At 39.8% G+C, this 25376-nt stretch overlaps 1 protein-coding gene across 10 annotated transcripts; it reads right to left on the minus strand.

The window, feature by feature from the left end:
• Window positions 1-354: 354 nt before the first annotated feature.
• LOC119650336 (broad-complex core protein isoforms 1/2/3/4/5) lies at window positions 355-24521 on the minus strand. Of its 10 annotated transcripts, XM_038053000.1 has the most exons (6): window positions 24175-24392; window positions 23008-23325; window positions 2162-2267; window positions 1947-2101; window positions 1155-1876; window positions 355-1090 (listed from the first exon to the last, which is right to left on the minus strand). In XM_038053000.1, the coding sequence occupies exons 2-6, from the start codon at window positions 23068-23070 to the stop codon at window positions 733-735; spliced, it is 1404 nt and encodes a 467-aa protein (XP_037908928.1). In that variant the 5' UTR covers window positions 23071-23325; window positions 24175-24392; the 3' UTR covers window positions 355-732. The 10 variants fall into 10 exon arrangements, with proteins under 10 accessions (XP_037908928.1, XP_037908922.1, XP_037908926.1 ...); XM_038052994.1 differs by lacking the exon at window positions 24175-24392 and adding an exon at window positions 24447-24521 and having other exon boundaries at window positions 1947-2267; XM_038052998.1 differs by lacking the exon at window positions 24175-24392 and adding an exon at window positions 24501-24517 and having other exon boundaries at window positions 1947-2267.
• Between the last annotated feature and the right edge of the window lie 855 nt (window positions 24522-25376).

The raw sequence follows: 25376 nt of genomic DNA on the forward strand, positions 1-25376 counted from the left end.
ACATTTGTCTGAAGTCTGAGCCACACCCAGACGTTTGTCTGAAACAGAAACAGACGGCCTGAAGCAGAGGTTTGTCTGACGCAGACATTTGTTTGTCTGTTGTCTGAAATACGCCAAACATAGGGTTTTTAATCTGTTTGTGTTTACTTTACAAATGCACTAGACAATATTCTGTCTTGCCGTTCCCAGTGGGTGTTAGCAAAACTGTCGCTTTGGGTCAGTCCCAGTGGGCGAGCTCCTTTATAAGCGAAGTGAAGAATTAAATATAGTTTTCCATTTATATCCGATGTTCCTTCCAGGATCTGATGAAGACCGAACCCTGAGATAAAGGAAACAAAAATCTGCAACGAAATTTGTTCGTTTAATCAACAATCCTAAGAGATAGATTCAAAATAAATACTTAATACTATTTACAACAATAAACAGGTAATAAATTGTCTTTTATGTACTCTCTTGACTAGAAGTAAACAATAATAATAAATAGCTATTATTCTAGTGACTAAAACTCATTACATCGTTACAACTGACTGAACAGGTGAGAACAAGGGAGTTGCTTGATAATATGGCACAATACGGTGGATACAGTGATTTCCTTCATGAGATGTGGCTTCTGATTAAATTATGAACAATCGACGGATTTAACTATCACAGCTAGGGATGATGGTCGTATAGATTAAACATTATGAAGATACGTGTGTAGATTTCGGAGGAGTAGTCATAACAGCATGACAATCACACAGAATCCGCTATTTCGGAGTTTGTCGATTCCTTTTTTGTATTCGTTATTTCACTGGAAGTAGGAGTTCCGGGGGTAGTTGGAGCCGATGTCGACTGTGGGCTACCGTTTGGAGGATGAAATTGATTTTGCAGAAACATAAATGGTTGATTCGATGGAGTCTGTGGTGATGCTGTAGATTGCAGTTCGGTCGGTTCGGGTTTCATTAGGTGGAAGGGTGCGGCGAGGGTCTTTGATCGCTTTCTTCTTGTTTCGGATTCGCAAGGGCTGGGAGCCCCCGGGTGCCGATATGAAACATGTTTACGTAGGGCGTCTTTACTTCGTGAAACATGCGAACAAACATTGCAGGCATACCTGAAATAGATTCCGAAAGGACATTTTTCAGTTCGTAATTTCAATTGCAGTCAATGGATCCTACCTAACATTCTGATGCGTCTCTAGATGTACTCTTAGATTATATTGGTTACTTAGTTGCTTATGACATATAAAACATGTAGCATATAATTTAGCATTTGGTGTCTTTGTTGTGGCTGTGCCTGATATTGTCTTTTCCAGTAAAGATTCGCTGGTGGATAGGTTCTCAGGTGGGGAATATGACGGAGCCGGTGGGTGCGGTGAGCCTGTTGGTATCCCCTCAGGACCTTTCGAGGATTCTTCTGTAGTCATAAAATGATGAGGTAACGGTGGAAATGGTGGTGGCTTGAGGGCCAACGATGATGGGGGTGAATGTGGCATTTTCATTGGTAATTTAGGCGCTACTGGGTCAATACACGGTTTATTGGTTGTAGCGCTTCGTAAGTTTTCGGCAATTTTATCGATTTTTTTCATCTCTTTGAATTTTCTCTCGGTTGAATTGTTGCTTCTTTTATTACTATTCTCATCGAGTAATGAGGAGTCATTTTCCTTCGCTGCTTGCTGCATAAGGTTGCAGTGCTGTTGATATTTGGCGATGAATTCAGATGTTTTGTTCAATGCCGACTGTGAGAAATTGAGTGGTTGAGGCATTAAGTTTGGATAAAATTGCAGTGATTTCATAAAAAAATTTTCTAAGGGTGAAGGCATTTTTGATGATGCTGAAGACGGTGATTCCGTTTCTTTAGGTTGATCGGCAGGTTCAGTTTTAGGTGATTTGGACGAATTCTGAAAAGAAAATATATTTAAAAATCTGTGTTTATTCAAACAGGGAAACATGCCAATTACGTCTACTTACATTGTTATGAAAATCAGCTAATCCTTTAATACCTAACGTTTCGGCTAAAGTTAGTAGGGTTGGTATTTGCTCTTCGAATACATTTACTTCACCCGAGTACATAAATGTAAGGAGAGCTACAACAGCTCCAAACGAAGCTCCTGGAATGACGATGACTGGATGAAATGATGAGTCCAAAGTTCGAAATAATTCTGAGAAAAATGTACTACACGCACTAAGAACAACACGATGAGCACGTAGGGTTTTTCCTTCGGCTGAGAGGGTGACATCTGTTAAATGTGATTGGTCGAGCAGTAAAGGCAATGAGCTTAGAAGACTGGTCTGCAAAAAAAAATTATAGAAAAATTAGTGATCAGACGTTGCGAATGCACGATAAAATGCTTGAATTATAGTTTTTTTGTGTTGATAAATTATATTCCAAATATCCCTATAATATTTCAATATTGGTGACATAATTATAAAGGTTACGAGCTCCGAAAAATGTTTGGCCCCTTACATGAGGATGAACGATTCCGTAGCCTACACAATGATGAAATCTATGAGCGATACCATGGTTGTGGATAAAATCCGACTGAATAGGTTATGGTGGGCGGGTCACTTAATCCGTATGGATGTGGATGACCCCACTCGGAAAGTCTATAAGGGTAGAAAAAGAAGACGAGGTAGACCCTGCCTAAGATGGAACGATGGCGTAGGCCAGGGCGCCAGACAGCTTTTAGAGATATCGAATTGATGGACCTCGGAGCAAAACCGGGATGTCTGCAGTTCCTTATTAAGGCAGGTATAGACCGGATACCGGTTGTTGTGCCGTTGATGATGATGATGAGCTCCTTCTTATAAGCATAAATTCACAACTAGTTTTCTCACCGCGTGCGCACCACAGATAGGTCGGCCTGATGCCGAGAAAGATGCCTTCTGGAAACTTTACGATGCAAAGACCTGCAATGTGCCTGCTGATAACTATATCATCATTGCCGGCGACCGGGTGAAAAGACAGACGGTAACAGGTGCTATAGGGGAAAAGGTTTTGGAGCAAGCGGATATAGATGACCTTGTACTTATGAATATATGGTTCATCAAACGATTGTCTCATCTCCTTACATTTTATAGTGGGAATAGTAAAACGCAAATCGTCTGTATTCTCATAAGTCGCCGACATTTTATCACCGTCATTGATTGCAAAGCTATTTCCTATGAGACCATTGCCCCTCAACATTGGCGTTGATTGCCATCTTGCGAATCAAGCCACCGATAATACAGCGTGAGGAACGCACTGGCTCGCCGCGCAGAAATGGTGGCAATTTCGTGAGAAGAAAGAGGAAATGATTTCATTTACGGGACTACCAACCATTAGGAATATGGAAGAATTATGTAACCAAAATAAAGATACGATCCGCAAAGCGGCCACCTCCACCTTCGGGGTCACCAAGCCAGATAAGCGGTAAATCAACCGAGATACTTGACTTTGGAATGACGATGTTGAAATTAAGGTCCGTTAAAAGAAACGCCTCTGCCACAAGTTTCTTAACGATAAAACGCTCACCAATTGGTAAATTTATAAGAATGCCAACCGAGAAGCAAAGAAAGCGATCGCTGTCATCCGAGCGGATCATTACAAAAATCTTTACGATAAACTGGACACTCGAGATGGCTAGAGAGATCTGCATTGACTTACCAAAGCCGGCACACAGGATATCTAACACTTCTGTTGCGTTAATGACAAGAACGGCACTTTGCTAACCGACCGTGGAGCCGCGACAGATAGATGGCGAGAATATTTCAAGCAGATTTCAACAACAGTTCCAATATGCAAAAAAAAGAAAGGTAATCCAGCAGAATGTTCAAATAACCGTCCGATCCGGTTACTTCCTCATACCATGAAGATTTTTAACCGCCTTTTCGATAACCGTATTCGCGAAGTCGTTGAAACAACCGTGAATCAAACCGGATTGTCAAGAACTGCTGAAATATTGACGCAATGCGCGCTGCGCAGTTACTCAGAGAGAAGGGTGAAATTGCAATGATTCACGCAACCGAGTGGAGAAATTCGAACTCTTGCCGACAGGCGAAAATCCTTATGAAAGAACCTGGGGTCGTCAGAGCGACATTTTTGTTGCCCCTTAAGAAGTGGGACATGAAAACCCTAGTAAGGCTTTTAATGGGACATTGCTCCTTGAACTACCATATGGAAAAGTTTGGGTGGTGGTTTCGGCTATGCGCAGCTAATGTGAGGAGGAGGAGCAAATGACCCTCCTCAGATCTCAGACAAAGACAACTTGGTAAGGTTTTCTTCAATAAAGAATCTGCACACTCTCTGCCTCTGGAGAATGTTCTCAGATTCGCTAAAGCCTGCGAACGCCATAGGCGGGAAGCTATTGAATAGGCGATTTACAGGGATAGTACAATAGGCCTAACAATGGCCTGAGTGCTCGGAGCTGCGACTCCCCCAGCAAACTAAACGAAACTAAACACCACTCATGGAGAAACACCGTGAGAAGCATGGATTTAGTGAAAGTGTTTAACCGTGTGCCATACGAACTCATCTAGTATGCTCTACGACAACACCTAGTACCAGAGCAACTCGTTTGCTGGGTCCAATTGTTCTACTATGATCCGAAAAGTGAAATTCGAAGTGTGACGGGTGTATCGAAACCGTGTCGTATATCTGTCGGTGTTCATCATGGAAGCGCCCTCTCACAACTCCTCTTTCTTCTTGTTATGAACACTCTCACATGGGACATCGAACGTCCATACACTGCTTTATGGAGATGATTTTTATCTAACATTCAATAGCAAAAATGATCTCGAGCAACTTGCCGAAAACTGAAATGATCGCCTCATGCAACACGGTCTCAGATTGAATCTAAATAAAACTGAATTTTTACGACCGATCCGATATCACTTTCAATGGTAGTGACCTGCCTAGAACTGATAGATCTAAATATATCAGGTCAATGCTAGTCAATGGAGAACTGCGTTATGAAATTGCTTGACACATTATCACAACTTGAATGAAGTGAGGTTCAACAACTAGTATTTTTCTTTCTAATCGACGTGTCAACAAACGTCTCAAATTTAAAATTTCTGAGTGTTGGCCGACTTTAAAAGACAATGAGCAGCGTCTTGCAGTAATGGAGACGAAGATGTTGCGTTGGATTAGTGGCATGACACGCCTTGATTACGGCCGAAATGAAGACATCCGTGATCGACATGGCGTTGTACCGATCGTGGGAAAATTGCGAGAGTCGCTTTCGATGGTATGGTCACGTAATTCCCGCTAACGAGAATTCACTCGCCAAGATCGAACATCGAAGCCGATGGTAGGCGACCAAACGGCCGGTCGAAACAACGGTGGCTCGTAATTGCATCCAGATCAGGCGTTTGATAAAACAAAATGGCGAAACCGATCACTACGAGCCGAGCCCGCTTGTAAACGGGACAAAGGCCAAAGGAAAAAATGATATCAATTTTCTGCATTTCTGTCAAAATCATCGTTTTGATTACAAATTCATTTATGTATTTTATCCATTGATCTGCCAATACTGATCAAACTTTAGACAGATAACGCTTTTTATCGAAAAACACCACAAGGGAATAGTATTTGGCAACCTTTCTACAGTATTCTTTGATAGTTGGATGAAATTCAGACCACCTTATGTACTTAGGTGTACAACTGTCGAAAGATGGAAAAGAAGTAGACGAAATAAAACACTATATGCAGCTCGCGAACAAAGCCTTCTATTCAATCCTACCGATTTTAAGACCCTCTACCCAGGAAAACAAAGCTCCAAAACGTTCATAAGGACGAAGACCAGTGCGGAAACTCCGTAAGCGCTGCGAAAATTCTGTTGAAGAAGAGAGCACGTTGCTGCTTGGATATCGAAAGTGGAGGATGTGATCGATGGATCGAGATGGCTGGAGGAAGGACATCCTGAAGGCCAAGGCGCGGAATTATTTATAGAGTCTCAATGACGACGACGTTCTCGAAATAATTGGCAGCTCGGCCTTTGAAATGGTTTTTAAGGACCGTTTTCTGAATGGTGCACAAGCAGTTTGAGGCTGAATGATGCACAAATAGTTAGCTGCTCTGTGATCTTACACCCCAAACTAATTTCAGGAGTTTGCTGATTGTGATGATGAATAGTATGGCCTCATTTGATTGAGCATTTTTTTTTATGTTTCTTCAATATTACGGTCCTGTCAAGGATACAATCGTGGTTTTATTATATATGGGGTTGAAGGTCCACTTCGTTGCGGATCTTGAAGGAAACGTGCTAAAACACTCGAAGTTTTTCAAAACCCCGCTTGCTTTCTCGAATTGCATAGCTGTATGTGAGCGTGTATTGATAGCCATTTCTATGGGGTCGTATTTACATAGCTGTTGGCAAGTCACTATTTGACACTATCCATTGCTGCACTCAACACCAATTCAGAGTGGAGGCCCAACACTGCAGTATGGAGATACAGTAGGCTAATTCCAAGTTCATCGGCTTCTATCTTTTTGATCTTAATGACCCTTGTACTATCAAATCCTTCTGCGAGAATTAACTCCGCGAAGCTAGCAAATCGTGGACTCGATAGACACGGCACCTTCATCAAATTGCAAATTGTACCGATAATTTACCATATATTCCGCTCTGCCTATCTACTGTTAAGCCGATACATCAATGTAAATCCGAATCCAAACAGCATCCCATTCGTTGAAACCGTTCCAGGGATTCGATCCTTGTTTCATAACTCCCAGATCGAGCTATTCTTCGCCGTCGCTGAAGACGCTGGATTTCGGGAACAAGACAGTATCTACCAATAAAATCTACTGCACGATTTTACTGAAGACACCCACTAAAAGAAAACTCTACGGCGAAGACTATTTAGAAACAGTACTTCTTTTTTTAAAAAAAAGAAATTAAAACCTGGATAACCGATACAGTAGTATATGGGTCACAGATTCGACCGATGAAGTGGCAATATGGTCGCAGGACTGAGATTTGGTGTGCGGGAAAATAAGCGTGTGTAGTTTTGGATAAAGAAACTTTCATTGAAGTGAAAGAGCTTTGTAAGTGACGCAATGCATCCTCGAAATATATGGCGCGTCTATGTCTAGGAGACGCGCATCCTCCAGTAGGAGTGCTCAACTACTGGTGCAATTATGAACTGACCTGCCTTCAATGAGACTACCAAAAATTTTATATTTACTAATATTATAAGATGGAATCTTGAAAGGAGCCTCTGAGGGGATGTAAACCCTTAGGAAAGCGCCTATCGAATTTTGATTGGATGCTTCATCACTGCAGATCATGTGCCCCACCCTCTTCTTGAAAATCAACCAGGAGCCCTCAGAAAGGGAGGGATGCTGACAAAATGTCAGCAGACGATCTCTGAATGTGACAGCAATTCGTACAGTAATCATAAACGAGTTGTTGGAGAATACCGAATAGTGCCATTGAGCTCGCCGTGAAATCTAGAACGGACGTTTCGAGCAACTCATCGAACATGCCTGACGGGATAATTCCTGCAGCATGGAAGCAGTAGAAGCTAGCTCTGCTGCCTGAGACTGGCAAAGCTTGACGTGAGCGATCCTTCCATAACTCTTCTAGACACTACAACAGATTGCTCCCGGGTTTGGAGAGCTAAGGAGGCCCTTCAGCTCGGCAGTATCGGTTCCGTTAATTAAGATTAACCGCTAACGCCATGAATTTGGCTACTGGCCGAAAACGCATGGTGGTGACTCTGGACGTGAGAAAAGCGTCGGTCAATTGGAACCTAATACGAAAATCCTGTTTCCACCTACGCGAAAAGTTTTATACATGAGGAAAGTATTGTTCATTATTTATTGCTTGGAAATCATCAGCCAACAGTTCCCGGGCATGGACTGTTTAGTACGAATAAGGTTTTGAGCTGGGCTACTTCTAAGTAATCATCTCTTTTCTATACTGGAGAAGGTGTTCAGAAAATTAACATCGCCTCTCATCAAATGATGACAAGGGTAACAGTTTCACATCGTAAATCATTATCGAAAACAACCGGTCATAATCGAGACAAAGACAGCTGGCTGTTTTGTCCAATCTAACCATGGTGTGTGGCATGCAAAAATGACCAAAGGATGCGAACGGCACGCTGCTTTATATATGCATAAGTCCAAGGAAAATAAATGTGTATATGGCTTCCTTACAAACCTCAAAAAGTAGCAAGTGATATTTTTTTGCTTGAGTTTTGTGACTGCAAATACATAGTATGCATACGCCCCTCCAACTCATTTTTCGTTCTAGCTGAAGAATTATTTTTCGTTCCTTGGAGTAACTTAACTTTTCTAAGAGTCGTATACCAAAATAAAGATCAGTCTCTGTGCGTAGTAAATATGGATGTCATTCATCCCTTGGTGGGTATAGTGCATCAATCACATTAACACACCTTCATTCCTGTTTTAATGAAATGCGCTTCAGCTCCCCAAGACTTCCTAAGATGTCCGCACTCCTCCCCTACTGTTCCGCTTCAAATGCTTTTGGAGCGACACACTCGTCGACCATCTTAGGAGAGTAGGTTCCATTGCATGGTGTAGCGGGGAATGTAATTATCGCTTTTCCTTAATGGATAATTCACATCCAAATTACCCACTGCCACTTCCGCCTTCTGATCACATCGACCTCGGATGGCAGGCCTACGTCCCGACTAAGTGCTTCGTTTGAAATAGTATCAGGCCAGCGTACTCAAGTGATACAGTGACAGTGTTGCTAATGCGTCGCGAATCATTCAGTTCGGTGCCACTGCCGAAAGAAATCACGTTTTCTAGATATACAAACTGATCGACGCCTCAGCTGCTCTGTGCCCATTTTTGTAAACAGAGAGAGTACGATGACCCGTCAGATTGACATTGTCAGTGTTTAGCTTCAGTCCAACTATACTTGCCTCTTTCTCCAAATCCAGACTCATTTCGGCCAGGTTCATGACCCGGAGTGGGAGTAAATAGATGTCATCCCAAGATTTCCGTACGAGTGCAAGTAACAGACCTGCAGAAACTTCAGGAATAGTAATAAATAACTCTGTGAGGAGGCCACTAAGTCAAGTGGCTTTACTTCGTTTGAATGCATTCACGGCAGAGATTAGCTATTTCATTCACTAAAAGTAGAACTTCGCCGAATGCGATACGATTAAGAATCGTGGTGGAGTGTTGGTCCCATATCTTCAGCTGCTCGCCATCGTGGATGAGGAGTCAACCGTTAACGGTTTTCCGATGCGATCACATGCAAGTTCTTTCATGACGTGGTATACTGTTCTGAAATCATTGTGTTCTGCGGCATCTCCCGGTTTTCTGACCAGCACGATAACAAATTTCCTTTTGTTGTGGCGTATGCTACATTGAACTTTTAGGGATTTCGCACGGTATCGGAGTTGGAGTTCACACACCTGCCATCATTCGTATCGCGGTCAATAGAGCCGTTAATCTCTTTCGTTTATCGATCGCCATATACGATTCCGCAGTCAGTCAAATCTTATTACGAGAAATGAGCATTTTTGCTGGCAGTCCAATGTGTCCAGCTGGGTTACTCAGTGTACCTTCCCTTCGATCAGCAAGGTAGTTCTCCCACTGTCGAGCGACAACAGGATCATACACGCGGTCATTGTTGAGCTTGAGGGGTCGCAGTTCTCCAACTCTGTGAGAAGTGGTAGACGCAACACGTAAGAGACAATCAGATAGTGATCCCGCCTGTCAGCGCTTCTTTTGTTTGTACATCCGGGAGACAACTCCTAAATCTACTGCTGATCGTAATCGTATGATTGCTCGTATTGTGGTGGCAATCAGTGGAAACCCAACTGATCTTATAGTAGGCTTTGTGTTCAAACAATGTGCCACCAATGACGAGGCGGTGGAAGTTGCAAAAATCCACAAACCTTCCACCATTATCGTTACTGCCGCCAAGACCGTATTTTCCCATTACATGTCCGAACAAAATGTTGTCAGAACTCAGTTTGGCATTGAGGTTACCCATTTCGACCACAATGTCACATTTAGGAAGCTCTTTCGGAATTGCGGTTGGAAATCATACTCCTCCATTATATTGGAAATCTCTGTTGCACTGTACAGTTGTGATGCTCCTTAACCTTAACCGGAATTTTGCTGTCAAAAGTCCATCAGAAGATCAAAAAACCCGATACCAGATCCACATCTGTTATTAATTGGCTTTCGAGAGTACAAAGCATATTGCCGCAAGAGGGAGAGGAGTACTCTCCAGAGACCCACTACCTTACTTCGCAGCCCAACTCTAGTTGGAGAAAGCGAATATTCTAAGGAACCTCAATACCGTTGTCGACAAACTGCGCACATTCTAGAAACCAATCATAATCCGTTTTCGATTGCCAAAGTTCTTCGGCTTTGGGGTCAGTCCCTATCCGAGGCATTGTCGACCTTTCGGTTTCAGTAAAGTTTGAGAATTCGCAGGTTGCTAGCCCACAAACCCCCCAACACCCCTTTTAGTCGCTTTTTATGACAAGCACAGAAAACTTTGAGTGTATTTTTAAGCTCCGACTCACAGGAAATGCGGGAAGGGCCGAGTCTTAAAGATTGAAAACTGATAATTTTAATCACGCAGCTTTCAACAGCATTGTGTGAAAGAAAACTTTCTAAATAATATCTTTCAAAAATGGAAAGCCTCAAGCAAAGATTGCTCGATAAACAAAATTCATTATAAATATATAGTTTGTTCTTTCCTAAATTTTTGTATGAATAAAGGGTCATAATGTCTCTCAATTTAGCTTTGTATTCCGCTTTCTTAAAACTTTCGTAGTAGCAAAAGGACCTCCATGCGTTTCTTTATGTCGCAATGGTAATATGTGACACCCATTAACCTGTTGTAAACTATTATATGTATAGTATGTCTAAAACTTTTAGACATTTAGTTTTTAATGCAGGCGCTATCAGTGGTGGGATCAGAGCGCCTTTTTTGGTCCATGTAAAGGTGGTATGCATGTCTAACTCCTATGTACATATAAGGAAGTTGCATCGGAGGCGTAAATTTAGATACGAGAAAAAGCCTTTTTTGCTCAATCAGCCGAAGGTCAAACTGAATTATTCTCAGACTTTAGGCTCAAGTAAAAAGAAATCAGGATTTTAGAGAATGACAGTCGTACTGGAGAGCCACGCGATAGTTCTTTACTTTTCAAAACCCTTATATTAGGAAACCGATTTAGCGACTGCACTAATTACCGATTCATATGTCAACCGATGAATTTATGTTTGCATAGATATCTAACATAAAACTATCAAATATCGTTCTATAAATAAATTTCGGAATGTTCTGAAAAGAAAGCAAACAACATGTTAATCAACACAGCTTTCTCCTCAATAAATGCTCATCGAAATACAAATTTGCAAAGCAATTTTCTGCTTGGAAAATAAACAAACCATGAAGTCGCAATGCCTGCGATTTCACGTGAATGAAGAACTGCTTGTAGTACTCAGTATGTAGTCCTCATTGAAGTGATTTTAAAATGGAATAAATGTGTTTATACAACCGGAAAGCGATTTAGTAGAGACGTTGAAAGTATGTACGATATAATGAGTACATACTTATTATCAATTGTTAGTGGCTTTTTATTCGGGGGGTAGGTTAGTTATGGTTCGTGGTGGTCCTGTTTTTATTTGGTTTTTATCGGTTTTGTATAGTTTATGGTTTGCTTGGAATATTAGCACTTTATTAACATTGTCCAGCCTCCTCAATTCTTAGCTAAGGTGTAAATGGTTTTCTGAAATGAGAAGTGAAGAATTCTCCCAAGTAATACAGTATTGTGGTATGACTATTTGAGGATTGCTAATTAAGTCATTTGGAGCTCGAAATTATTGGTGGCATACGATTGATCACAGGCTGTTCATTTGTATAATGTGGTCATTATCACAGAGGAAGATTTTTGTAGAAGAAAGTATGTCCGCGCATACATATGTTTCAAACATAACATATGTATGTCCTTCATTAGTAATACCCTTTCAATCTTGTAGTACTGCTGAAGGGTAAATATAAATATATATAAAGAGATTTTTATTTTACAATAATCGTCGTTTGTTGTTTAATTGTAATAAATAAAGTAACTAATCAAAACAACACCGGTAATTATTTTGAAAGGTTTAGTTGGTTTTGGACATTTTTTAATAGAAAACTTTGCCTGTGCTAACAATTTTGTTGGAAATTATGGAAGTGTTTTCGGTCTCGTCAGAGAAGGGTGACTAAGAAACAGGGAAATTAAAATCGGCACATAATCCTTTCAGTTTCAATAGCCTGCGCTAGGACTCGTCATCGCAAACTCTGAACTCTTGTCAAGGTCTGTTTACCTTTCTAGGAACCATGCTACTATCTAAGGTAAGTTCAGTTGGTTTGTGTGGGGGGAGATTCCAAGTTCAGATAGTCCGTTTTTTAGTGTTGAAAGTAGAAAAAGGATCAACGATGAATTTGTAAGTTAGTTGATTCAATGCAAATATTTTTTTAGTCGAAAATCATGTAGGTCGAAGTATACCTAATATGTATAGGCGGACGGGTAGCAGAGTTTTTTGTTAATTGTCGTATTTGTTTATGGAGCAGCCCAATTGATATTACATGTACTACTGTCTTCAAAAAGTAAGTTGATTTTTTTATAAAATGAAACATCTTTATTTAATCATCCAAATCATTTCATCTCCCTCAAAGTAATCGTCCTCCGATATAATGCACTTATACGAATTTTTTTAAAATTTTTCGAAGCCTGGTATAACCTTCATACCGCTCAACGATTCGCGTTGAATTTCATCAGCAGATTCAAAGAGGTCCGGAGCGGTCTTTTGGCCTTGGGAAATAGTCAGAAGTCACACGGAACTAAGTCAGGTGAATTAGGTGGTTACGAAGCAGTATGACCGATTTTTTTTTGGCGAAAAACTCACGAAGAATTCATTCAGGAAATTGTTTAGCTCTTGCCTCGCCTTTGGCTGTTTCTGGATCATACGCATAGATCTAAGTCTTATCTCATGTAATAATTCATTTGTAGATGTCCTGATAGTCAGATAAATTTTTTTTGGCTTTTCCGAGGCCCAAATAATCCTTCATCATCGTTTCAACTGGTCTCTATCTATTAAGCGACCATTTTTGAGTACTCATTTCTTTATTTTTTTTTGTGGTCGATGGTCGTCTGGATATTTCTAAGTCATATCATTTGCAAACATTTTTTTGCGACATGGTCGATTTACGAAAAGCATTCTGCCAAATTTTGACAGTTTCCGCAGCAGAAATTTCAATCCATAAACAAAATTTAATGACATTTCTATCTTCTGCAAAATCAAACATGATGAAAATCACCAAAATCCTTTTTAATCATTTAGAAAACGTAACTATATAATGAATGACGACATTGATCACCAAATCACCAACACCAACCAAAAACATAATTTTTTTTTACCAAACTCAGTTAGGAGGATTTTTTTATAAGATAAAAATATGTAAATATAATATTAACAACCCAATCATCGTCACTTGCTAACAAATCGCAATGTTCTGATGTTTGCATTTGAGGAAAAGTTGAAAGTTGGGTTAAACTTGATTGACCTATTTTCAAGTCTCTAGCTTTATAGAATTCTGAATAACTGATAACGATATAATTTTGAAGGTTTGGTGTAAAACAAAACCTTATAAAATCGATTCACTGTCACATTTTCCTCTAGAACGGCTAAACCGATTCAAACGAAATTTGGTGGACATATAGGAACTGTGGAATATCACGCATAAAGTGAGTAACATAGATTTACTTGCATTTTAAAGGGGGCTCCCCATACATGCAAGGGGTGGTCTATATAATCATGTGGGGTATCAAATGAAAGATTCCGATAAGTAGTTTCCGAAATTTTGACATAAATTACTTCCGGTTTTCCGAATTGTTCTTTTTTAAGGTTTAGATCATTCTCGAAATGCTCCAGAACTTTTGAATGAAAATAAATTTTTTTTCGGAGAAAGCCATAACGATCACGTTTATAATTGACCGCGTTAATTCTGCCACAGCCAGTTAATAGTTGTTCATTAGAAGGAGGTCCTTTGCGAGACTTGATTACTTGAAATATATTCTCATCATCTATTTTGACGATACCTATGGTTTCTACAATGTGAAGATATTCATTACCTTTTTTTGAATGCTGTCATTATCAATGTCACTTTTTGACTATGCAGTTACTCCATTTTTTTGAGGGGGAGGATTAATGCTAATCGAGCTTATTTTAAGTAGCGACTTGCTCCTCCTTGCAAATACCAAATTAAAAAAAAAAATGTTGACGGCTTTTTTGTCAAAGCAGAGGCAAACTCATGAGATGCTGCCTCAACTCTGCCCTGCGGGACAGTGTGACCAAGACAGGCTTCAGGTATTAATGACACTGAATATATTAATTCATGAAACCGGAGTCATTCCTTTTCAAGGAGCTTCAATATTTTCAACAGCCTGCAGGATAATGAAATTCTTATAGCTTTTCATTACTGAGTGGAAGTTTGCGATATGTTTTAAGGCCTATGCCTAGTAGGAAGGAAGTAATATTTGATGAAATGAAGACCACTTTTATATGTTCATTTCTTTGGTCGAAAGTTGCTTTGTGCCTAAGCACATTATTGACTAATAATGAAACCTTATTTTTCTGATAGTATTGCTTGGCTACTGGATCAAATTTAGTTCTCAATCGATCATTGAATAATACCGAAGTTTTACGAGCCTTTTCATTATGTTTACAAACAAACTGTTTTCCAAAAAGCATCTCAAGTCTCTTGCAAATTCCGGAAGGTGAACTATATAGTGGAGGCTGGAATTTGAAATCATCAGGAGAATGTTCATCCAAAAGAAGTGACAGCCCGTTTTTGGAGGTCTGATGATGTAGCATCTTCTTTGGAAATAAATCTACGCAATGATAAATGGTTTTAGTCAAGTGATTTTTCATCGATATTAGAAATTTTTTTCAAGGCTTCGTCAATATTATGGGCATAGATACTACTTTGTGAATTTTATAAGGTTGACTCTATGAACATGCGATCTCTTTACATGTAATTTTGTCTTTAGTTTTAGAGCGGAGAGTAGGGGGAAGCGGGTGGCTTAGTGGTTAGATTACTACACCATCGCAAAGGGTTCAATCAGTACTTTTTAAAACTTGCCTTTCATATCAGCTAAAAGATAAGGATGTTAGATTCCAAAATCTACACATTATAAAGTGAAGCAGGTTTAGTTCTCAGAACCTATATAATCAAAAAATTTCGAAAAAATCCCAATAAAGCACATCTCTATCATCTTTTTAGACTTTATAGACTTATGAAGGGAACAAGACAAGACCAATAAATTGTCACTAGCGAATTGGAAAAGCCAGTTTTTATTATTTCCAATAGTTCGATTTCCTTCAAACTTGCCCTATGATACCCCTTATACCAGTGCCAATTTTGTATTTCTAGCAAGAACTTAAGGGAAGTTCCCTCTTAAATTTCTAAAATATGATAATTTGCTAATATTAACTATATTTGATATCAAAACGGAATGTATTTTGAGGCTTAGATTTCGTTAAGGTAGACCACTGTGATTTATTTGTCAGATTTTTCGGTTGGATAGATTCTGAGAACGAGACAACTTTGGTTGTCAAATTTTGGACCCTCACTTCTCTACGTTTCATCTAATATTAAATATGGGACCAGTTTCGAAAAGTACCAATTAAACCCTTTCATTTGATACCCCACATCACTATATTCCATTGAAGAAATGTTGCACACGCCTTTCGCCAGTATGGTGAGAAGGAGGATCTCTACTTCAGCAGGTATTCAACGCGGACGAGTTGAAAATGCCGGGTAGGACTTTCCTTTCCAAAAATGAAAAGACAGCTCCTGGATTCAAAGCAGCATAGAATCGGGTTTCACTTCTGTTGTCTATAAATGCCTCAGGTGATTTCAGGTAAAGCTAATGATATATAGATTTAATCTGCGAGCTTTGAAAGGAAAAAAGGAAAAGCAAAAATGGATTGCCCGTTTTTCGGCGGGCCAATAAAAAATCATGGGTCGCGGGTGTTTTATTTCAGGAGTGGTTTCATGTGTGTATGACAAAAGTCTCACACGCAGTCGGCCAAACAGTCTCGCATACATAAATTTCAATTTTTTCGCTTCTATCCACGCTTTCTAATAGAAGATAAATGAAATAAAATACAATTGATTTATTCCTGATACGGGGTACATTATTTATTTGTATATACGGTTTGATGATCAAATTTGGTGGGATATGCATGATAGAGAGCCACCTGACATTTGGAGAAAAATTTTGCAAACGAATCAGAGGTGGGGAACCTCATGGCACCCTTCTTGAGTTACTTCCTTATGATTAGGATTGAGAATGATTTACATTCCAAAGGCATTCTTCATATGCCATTTTTATCATTGTCCATAAAGATAAAGCCGAGAAGATGGTGAAGGTTCTGAATAAGGTGCATCGGAATTAACGACTTACAATAACATTATTAGAGGAGAAAAAGGGATTTTCTTTGACATTTATTGAAACCCACGCACAGATAACGAGCTAATCCGGAAAGTTTAAGCAATTCACACCCACACAAAATGGTAATCTTCCATGCATAATCCACAGATTGTTCTCAGTGCTCCCCGTTCAGAAAGATTTATAAGGAGGACTGTATCTCCAATGCCAGAGTGGACAAAAGCTTCAAATCATCGGCCATTGAAATGGTGCCATCAAGTAGGATACACTAAATAAAAACCAGCCTAGGGTCCCCTAAAGATCGAAAATTGAAACATGTGCCCAGTGGTATATATATGGTGCCAGTAATACGTAGCTACCAATATAGAAACATATCCCGTTTTAGGGAAAAAATTAACTAGTCTGTTTTTATTTTTTATTTTGAACGTGTACGTATTTAGCAACTGCGGGAATAGGAGGAAACTAGATGCATAAGGGAGTCTGTCAACGTTACGTGAACAGGAGGGGGGGGGGGGGATTAAACCATGGGCAATATTAAATCGAGTCTGCTCAGAGATTTTACAAATGAGTCCTGGCTGATACCTAACATACATGATAAAGATAACCTTCAAGTCTCACCCAACTCCCTTTCTGCAGTTCCCTTGTTTAATTAATTAAAATAACACCTAGCAATTAAGAGGCGGACCCAATATAAGTCGCAGTTTAATGAAGAAGGGCACAACTGGTGCTCGAAATGTCCATTTACTATTAATAGAATGAAGTTTTCAGATGTCATCGAAGAATGTGTGGAAGAATCGTGGATCCAAATGAAAGACACGATCCACAAAGCGACCTCTGCAACCCTCGGGGTGACCAAGCCGGGTAAGCGGTACATCAACCGAGATACTTGGCTTTGGAATGACGACGTTGAAATGAAGCTCCGTGAAAAGAAACGTCACTACCACAAATTTCTCGACGATAAAACACTGGCCAATTGGCAAATTTATAGGAATGTCAACCGGGAAGCAAAGAAAGCAGTCGCTGTTATCCAAGCGGACCATTATAAAAATCTTTATGATGAACTGGACACACGGGATGGCGAGAGAGATCAGTATCGACTTGCCAAAAGTTGTAACGAACATACACAGGATATTGAACACTTCTGTTGCGTTAGTGCGACATTTGCAGAATTTCGACCTGTCAGCGCAACTGAAGTCGAGGGGGCAATAAAACGAATGAAATCGAGGAAAGTAACAGGACCTGATGACATCGTATCTGAGCTCAGAAAAGCGAAGAGCTGTTACCCAACACTGTGGCTCAGTGAATTCTTGAATCGGGTTATTCAGGAAGGAAGGACATCATCTGACTGGCAAAAAAATACCACTGTTCCAATATGAATGTTCAAATTACCGTCCGGTCAGGTTACTTTCCCATCCCATGAAGGTTTTTGAACGCATTCTTAACAACCGTATTCGCAAAATAGTTGAAATAATCGTGAATCAAGCCGGATTTTTCAAAAACTGCGGAACGACTGACGCAGTTCACGCTGCGCGGTTTCTCGTGGAGAAACACCATGAAAAGCATTGCGTTTGACCGTGTGCCACACGAGCTCATCTGGTATGCTTTACGACAACACTATGGTCACGTAATTCGCGTTAACGAGAATTCACTTACCAAGATTATATTGAACATCGAAGTCGTTGATAAACGACCAAGCGGCCGGCCGAAACGTCGGTGGCTTGATTCGCTAGATGGGGATTTAAAAGCCGCGACATTGTATGCAGATCAGGCATTTGATAGAGAGAAATGGTGAAACCTATCACGACGATCCGACCCCGTTTGTGAACGGGACAAAGGCTGAAGAAAAAGAAGAAGAAATTCTACCGCCGAATTGAGTTCCTAAGAGAATTTCGCTTCTTCTCTTGTCAAAGATTTTATAGTAATCCGTTCCGCAACTGAAGGAGGAATCTGTTACTCACCCACCCACCAACGAGACAGGTGGAACAGTTTAAGGTGGCAAGTACGGGCAGGTGGGGAAAGGTGGGAGGTTATTAATAAGAATTAGGAATATTCATCATCATCATCATCATCAACGGCGCAACAACCGGTATCCGGTCTAGGCCTGCCTTAATAAAGAACTCCAGACATCCCGGTTTTGCGCCGAGGTCCACCAATTCGATATCCCTAAAAACTGTCTGGCGTCCTGGTCCACGCCATCGCTCCATCTTAGGCAGGGTCTGCCTCGTCTTCTTTTCCTACCATAGATATTGCCCTTATAGACTTTCCGGGTGGGATCATCTTCATCCATACGGATTAAGCGACCCGCCCACCGTAACCTATTGAGCCGGATTTTATCCACAACCTGACGGTCATGGTATCGCTCATAGATTTCGTCATTGTGTAGGCTACGGACTCGTTCATCCTCATGTAGGGGGCCAAAAATTCTTCGGAGGATTCATCTCTCGAACGCGGCCAAGAGTTCGCAATTTTTCTTGCTAAGAACCCAAGTTTCCGAGGAATACATGAGGACTGGCAAGATGATAGTCTTGTACAGTAAGAGCTTTGACCCTATGGTGAGACGTTTCGAGCGGAACAGTCTTTGTAAGCTGAAATAGGCTCTGTTGGCTGACAACAACCGTGCGCGGATTTCATCGTCGTAGTTGTTATCGGTTGTGATTTTCTACCCCAGATAGGAGAAATTGTCAACGGTCTCAAAGTTGTATTCTCCTATCCTTATTCTTCTTCGTGTTTGACCAGTGCGGTTTGATGTTGTTGGTTGATTCGTCTTCGGTGCTGACGTTGCCACCATATATTTTGTCTTGCCTTCATTGATGTGCAGCCCAAGATCTCGGGCCGCCTACTCGATCTGGATGAAGGCAGTTTGTACATCTCGGGTGGTTCTTCCCATGATGTCGATATCGTCAGCATAGGCCAGTAGTTGGGTGGACTTGAAGAGGATCGTACCTCTTGCATTCACCTCAGCATCACGGATCATTTTCTCGAGTGCCAGGTTAAAGAGGACGCATGATAGCGCATCCCCTTGTCGTAGACCGTTGTTGATGTCGAATGGTCTTGAGAGTGATCCTGCTGCTTTGATCTGGCCTCGCACATTGGTCATTGTCAGCCTAGTCAGTCTTATTAATTTCGTCGGGATACCGAATTCTCTCATGGCCGTGTACAGTTTTACCCTGGCTATGCTATCATAGGCGCCTTGGGGAGCCTTGGGGAATTCTAGAGAAAGAAGCGAAGGAACGGGATGACCAACAAATGAAAGATATGGGATTAGTTAGAAAACTTTGGGGTTGGGCTTGTAATAAAATGGCGGAAGTTGAGTGAAGCGGGTTAAATTATGATTCAATAAAAATAGAGCAAAAACATCTGTAATCGCTTTTGGATGAAGATGTGAGTGATGTCTGAAGCGTTGCTTCTACCATAGACAAACATTTTCAGCTATTTTCTGATTTTAAGTAAGACACACATATTGCTCCTTTCAATTATGAAGTCGAAAGGAAATTTCGCCTATATGAAATTATCATTTGACTTGGGCTGGTGTATAAATGTGGAAAGAAGATCTTAACGAACAGATGTGAAAATTCGATAAGACAGACCATAGATACGCAAGTCTGACGACTTTTATGCAAAGTGTGTAATGATAGACATCAGATTAGTAGAGAATTCACGATGGAGGTATTCGGCCAACGATAACAGCCATTGTTTGAGTGAATCCGTAACCTAGCGGATATGAATGGGAGGAGAAAAGTCAAGGAGATGTATCCTGGAGGTTCGGGGTGAACTCAGGTTGTCGCACTATTTGATGAGTGGGTGGACGAATGTAAGCAGTTGATTTCAACATCAAGCAATAAACAGTAGTTAGTTTATTATCGCCGTTATAGGTACACTACTTTTTTCGGTGATAAGGTTGACTAAGCGAAGCCCAGCAATTCACAGGTTGTGGTAAAGCACCGATCTCTTGGGCAGTATTTGGCTCCATTTCTATATCGATCGGATATTAAGTCAAATCTTAGCTAGCGAAGTGATGACAATGCGCAATTCATGGAGTTCTAATCTCAAGTGCTAAGTGCTGAGAGCACATTGCTACTGCCTCACTGCTACCTGGCGCAATTGAAGAGTAGTGAAAGCTCTTCGTGACATTCTAGCAAAAGTTGAAGGAAATTAATAGCAGCAGGTATCGATGTTTCATAAGGGCGGTTGGTGCACCATGTTCTACCTAAGGGCTACAAAATTAATATGTCTTGGAATGTATTATAGTCTTTTTTCTCAATACTGACTTAGTTGTGCATCTTATGACAGGACGATTAGAGTAACGATATCACTCCTTTGCCCGAGGAATACTTCATCAAACGCTTGTTTTCTACTCAGAAGAAGAGTTGTTCAGCTTTCACTATTTTCTCACTGGAAACTTATATCTCCCAAAGCGTTTTAGTTCACATATGAATAAATCCTGGGATTCTCAAATATGTCCGTATATGTTGTTAATGCTACCAATGTTAAATGAAATCCTAAAGAAAACACTAGTTTGGCTGTGAACCGTCCGTCTATTAACTGTGATCGTGCTGCTTGTAGTAGCACCATTGTGCTTTTGTTATCAAAACAATTCCAGAAATCATGAAAAATGAAGAAACCTGTTCTGGGTTTTTGATAAAAATGATTTTTGACTTCTTCAGTTATCCAAAATGAGATACATAAATGAATTGCTACAATAATTTCTTACTTAAATAATTTTTTACTTTAATTTTTAGTTTTTAATAGTAAAGGAATTCACCCGGAATTCACCAAAGATCTAACTTTCATAGGCAATGAGTTGTATGCCACTTATTGTTATGAAATTGTCAAAGTTTTGATGAATGGTATTAATTTCGAGGTAGAAAACCACTGATTAACAGCTCGTTTTCTATGAGATCTTTGGTTACGCAAGTCATGTTCACGGTAATCATATTCACATCGGATAGGAATGCCAGATGATTAGAGAAATATCGATTGATCCGAATTTAAGAGTAATGGATATACCAGGTTGTTCAATAAGTTTTGCGGTTCGTAAAGAAAAGCCCAATTTTATGGTTTCAAATGCAGTTTATTGTTCAGTGTAGTCTCCGTGAATATCAATACACCTGTTCCAACGAGATTCCAATTTATGAATTCCATCCCTGCAGTGAGCATCTAGAAGGGCTGAAAAATACGCTTCCGCAGCTGTTATGACCTCATCATTTGATGAAAAACGCTTTTCACGCATAAATTTTTTAGGACTGGAAATAGATGAAAGTCGCTGTAGTGGATGCTCCAACAATTCGAAATTGAATTCATGGATTTTCGCCTTTGTCCTTGACACGGTTCATTGTCCAGATGAAAAATAATTTTTTTCTTCTGCAAACCTGGTCTTTTTTCACGAATTTTTTTCTTCAACTGGTCTAAAAGATTACATTAATATTCAGAATTTGTTGTTTTACCAGTTTGCAAGTAGTCCACAAACAAAATTTCCTTCGCATCCCAAAAAATGATGCTAACAATTTCTTGGCCGATTCCTGAATACGAACTCATTTCTTTGCCCCATGTGCCCCGGTGATGATGATGATCTTTATACTGTACCAATTGAAGGCAAAGAGTCCCTTAAACACTTTCAACATATGTCCAAAAATTTCCTTTGCTTTTAAACCTTCCAAAAATAAAAATTCAATCACTGCACGATATTTTATTTTTCCATTGTGAAAAATACTGTGACACGTCGATACTGAATGGCTTGTAAACAAAGAATGAATTGACAGATTGAAATGAAACTTCACATACGTTCATATGAAGAGTGTACCAACATAACAAAAAAAATTGGACTAGTAGTAACGCCCTTTCTCATCGAACCGCAAAACTTATTGAACAACCTAGTACAATATGTAATCGGATCAAAAGACTATCCTGATTTGTGGTTGTAACTGACAATTTTTCATAATTTAAATATATTAGTAGTAAATAAGTAGTAGTATTAAATTCGATTGTCATTTTATTCATTTTAGTCTCAGAAGTATTTTTTTTTTCTGATTTCAAACTAATCCGCCCTGACTCATCTTCATCTGAACGTGTCTCCAAAAATATTATTTAGGAAATGAGTGCGAGATATATATTATTCAAATATAATTGGCGAGCATTCAAATAAATTACAAAAATAAAAACTGGTCGATTCCAGCCAGGGTTTATTGCACAGATCAAAATAATTTCGACGGCAACGATCTCAAACGAAAATGCATTCGATACGACCAACTTTCTTGTTTTCGTCCTCGACTTGAAAAGAGATCACCAGAATGAAAATCGGAGTGGCCAAAGCCGTCGGTAAATAAAATAAATGATTTAATTGTTTGCCAAAATTCCATTTGCTGCAGCAGACGGGGAAAAATTCCCCAAAAAACTACCTGTGACATTATCGTAAATCGTAATGCAGTCTCCCAGCATGCAAATGTATGCACAATAGAGAAGGTGTAATGCCAACAGTGGACCCACTCGCACCAAGCGCATCGTGGGTTCTGAGCGATAGTGTATTCAGTCCTGTTCTGTTCGAAATTAATTTATTTATAAATAGTAAAACAATAGGGGATTCAACGGACAATAGTAAGGAGGAAGCCCGTACCTGATGATTGTGCCATCTCAGACAGAATTGCTGTTGATGTGTTGGTGTGCTTCCACTATCCATTCTGTATTTGTGGGGGTCGGTATCTCGAAGTTACCCTTCGCGCGGGATTCCAGCTTGAGTGAGTAGAAACGTCGATTGCACTAGTTCGTAATCCTTTCAATTTTCAGTTTCTGAATATCGGGAAGGTGTCCTTGCTCACAGGTAAGGCGATCCTTGCAAGGCACCCGGTCCTTCTGTTTGGAGGGAAGACGCGGTTCCAACACATATAACGCACACAATGCACTATGAATTTTTCAGTACAATTTCAATGGTGCACTATTTTTCAAAAAGACACTTGTTAATTGTATTCTATTTTAGCGAATACGCACGTTTGATCTGAACTAAATTTAGGTGTCATCCGTGAGAAAACAATAAAATTAAAATGAAAGATAAAAGGATGAGTAAACAAACAAGAAAAAGCGTAAGATAGTCGTCGGGTTCGGATAGTAACATAAAACTAAACACCAGAATCTAAAATCTTTAATTGAGCGTATTCGCAAATAGAATGTCAATTGGAGCTATTTTTAAAATAAATCTTCGGGAAAACTTTTTTTTTAATTTTTTTTGTTCAATTGCATTTCAAGTCGTGTGAATATTTTTCTTTCCGTGGGAAAAATTGACAAAGATGCAACACACCAGCACTCAAGCTATTAACGGAGTTCCAATTAGGTAAATTATAATTTCACGTTTCCGTCGTTTCCGCTGAAATTAATTGCGAACACTTTTGGAACACTTTCCGAATAATCAATCGTAACCGTCACGTTATAAATTTGCCAAGAAGATATTTATGAAAATATTATCCATTAAGAATTCCAATTTCCAAAATTAGGGCTCCTTGGCTGATGAGATAGAGACGTAGGTAATGAATGCGGACGCGCCGGCTATGTTCAAAAAATGCCACAAATTGAATATTTCGTCGACGTCGCGGTTACATCGTCCAGAAATAAGCGTATATATATTTATCACACATAGATATATAATAATAAGCCAAAAACCGAGGACGAGGTGATCCAGATACAGTCATTTAAAAATGTCAAAATAGATACTCATAAACTAAATCCAGGCTGGTGAAACTATTTTTAATTTCGTGGCCTGGAGAAGCGGCGGAAAATCTGAAAAGCTCACTTTTCCGTGTCAAAATATTAGCAAGTGTTGATTTCGTAAACCGTTAAAGAGGCGTCAAAATAATTTATATTTGAAGATTTTATCGAAAAATAGATATTAATTGGTTAAAGTTAAAAAGTAACGAGTTAGCAAAAAAATTTTGAAAAACTTGTGGTATACCGCGCGCGCGTATCTTCGTTTTTAAGTGTCTTCTTATCCCATTGCTACTTAGAATAGTAAAGAAGGCATTTCGCGTTTCTATTTCTCATCCGAAACACCTCTCTATTTCTGACCTGGAGCTGACGATTCCTGATATAAATAAAACACATTACAACAGAGTCACTCACTAGCCGCACTATCTATACGAGCTCACTACACCATAAAATCCTCCTAATAGTATTTATTTTCAATTGAATAAAGCGACACTAAAAATTTGTTGTCTTGTCTTTAATGCACGCTATATATTGCAAAATGCGACAATAATATTATATGTTTGAACGCCGGGCCAAACAGAATATACCGAGCCTGTATATATATATGTTCGTGCAAGGCAGAAGGGTACTCGGCAAATTAAATCTATACATCACTATTTACGAGGCTATGCATCTGATTCTCCCATGGATTTATTCGCACTTTATCCGTTTTATTCACATTTATTGCGAGTGTTCCGAAGAGCCTTAGATACCAAAATTCGATCGTGCTCTCTGTTCTTTGCGCTTTTGTTGCTAATACTAGACTTCGTCGATCGGTTTTGAGGAGAGGGAAGTTGGACGGGAAACCTTTCGCGAAAATTGGAATCATAAAAACATTTAACCACCTTTAAAATCATTAAGACTGCTTTATGCACCTCTAATGTTCGGATCCTCAACGGGCCAGAAAATATTCTGTCAGGTTGACCCCCTTTCTCACTTAAAAACATTTTTCGAAATGAATGATGCACTGCAATCAGCATGGGTTTTAGTTTGTATACCTTTCCTGAAAATGGCATTATATAATTCCCAGGATAAGCCTAAGAATGGTAATAAGGTCACTCCACCAGCCTCTGCAAAGTAACGGACCAAATTGCGGGAAGATTCTAGAATGTATTGTGAAACTCCAAAATGCATTCTATGTGGCAAAACTCACCACCAAGTTGGAAACGACACATGCCCTAAATGGGATGAATGGCTGCTATATAAAATGGACCTATTGGGGAAGGCGAAGTCATTCCGCAAACTACTATG

This window comes from Hermetia illucens, chromosome 2, assembly GCF_905115235.1.
Source record: "Hermetia illucens chromosome 2, iHerIll2.2.curated.20191125, whole genome shotgun sequence".
Lineage (NCBI taxonomy): Eukaryota > Metazoa > Arthropoda > Insecta > Diptera > Stratiomyidae > Hermetia > Hermetia illucens.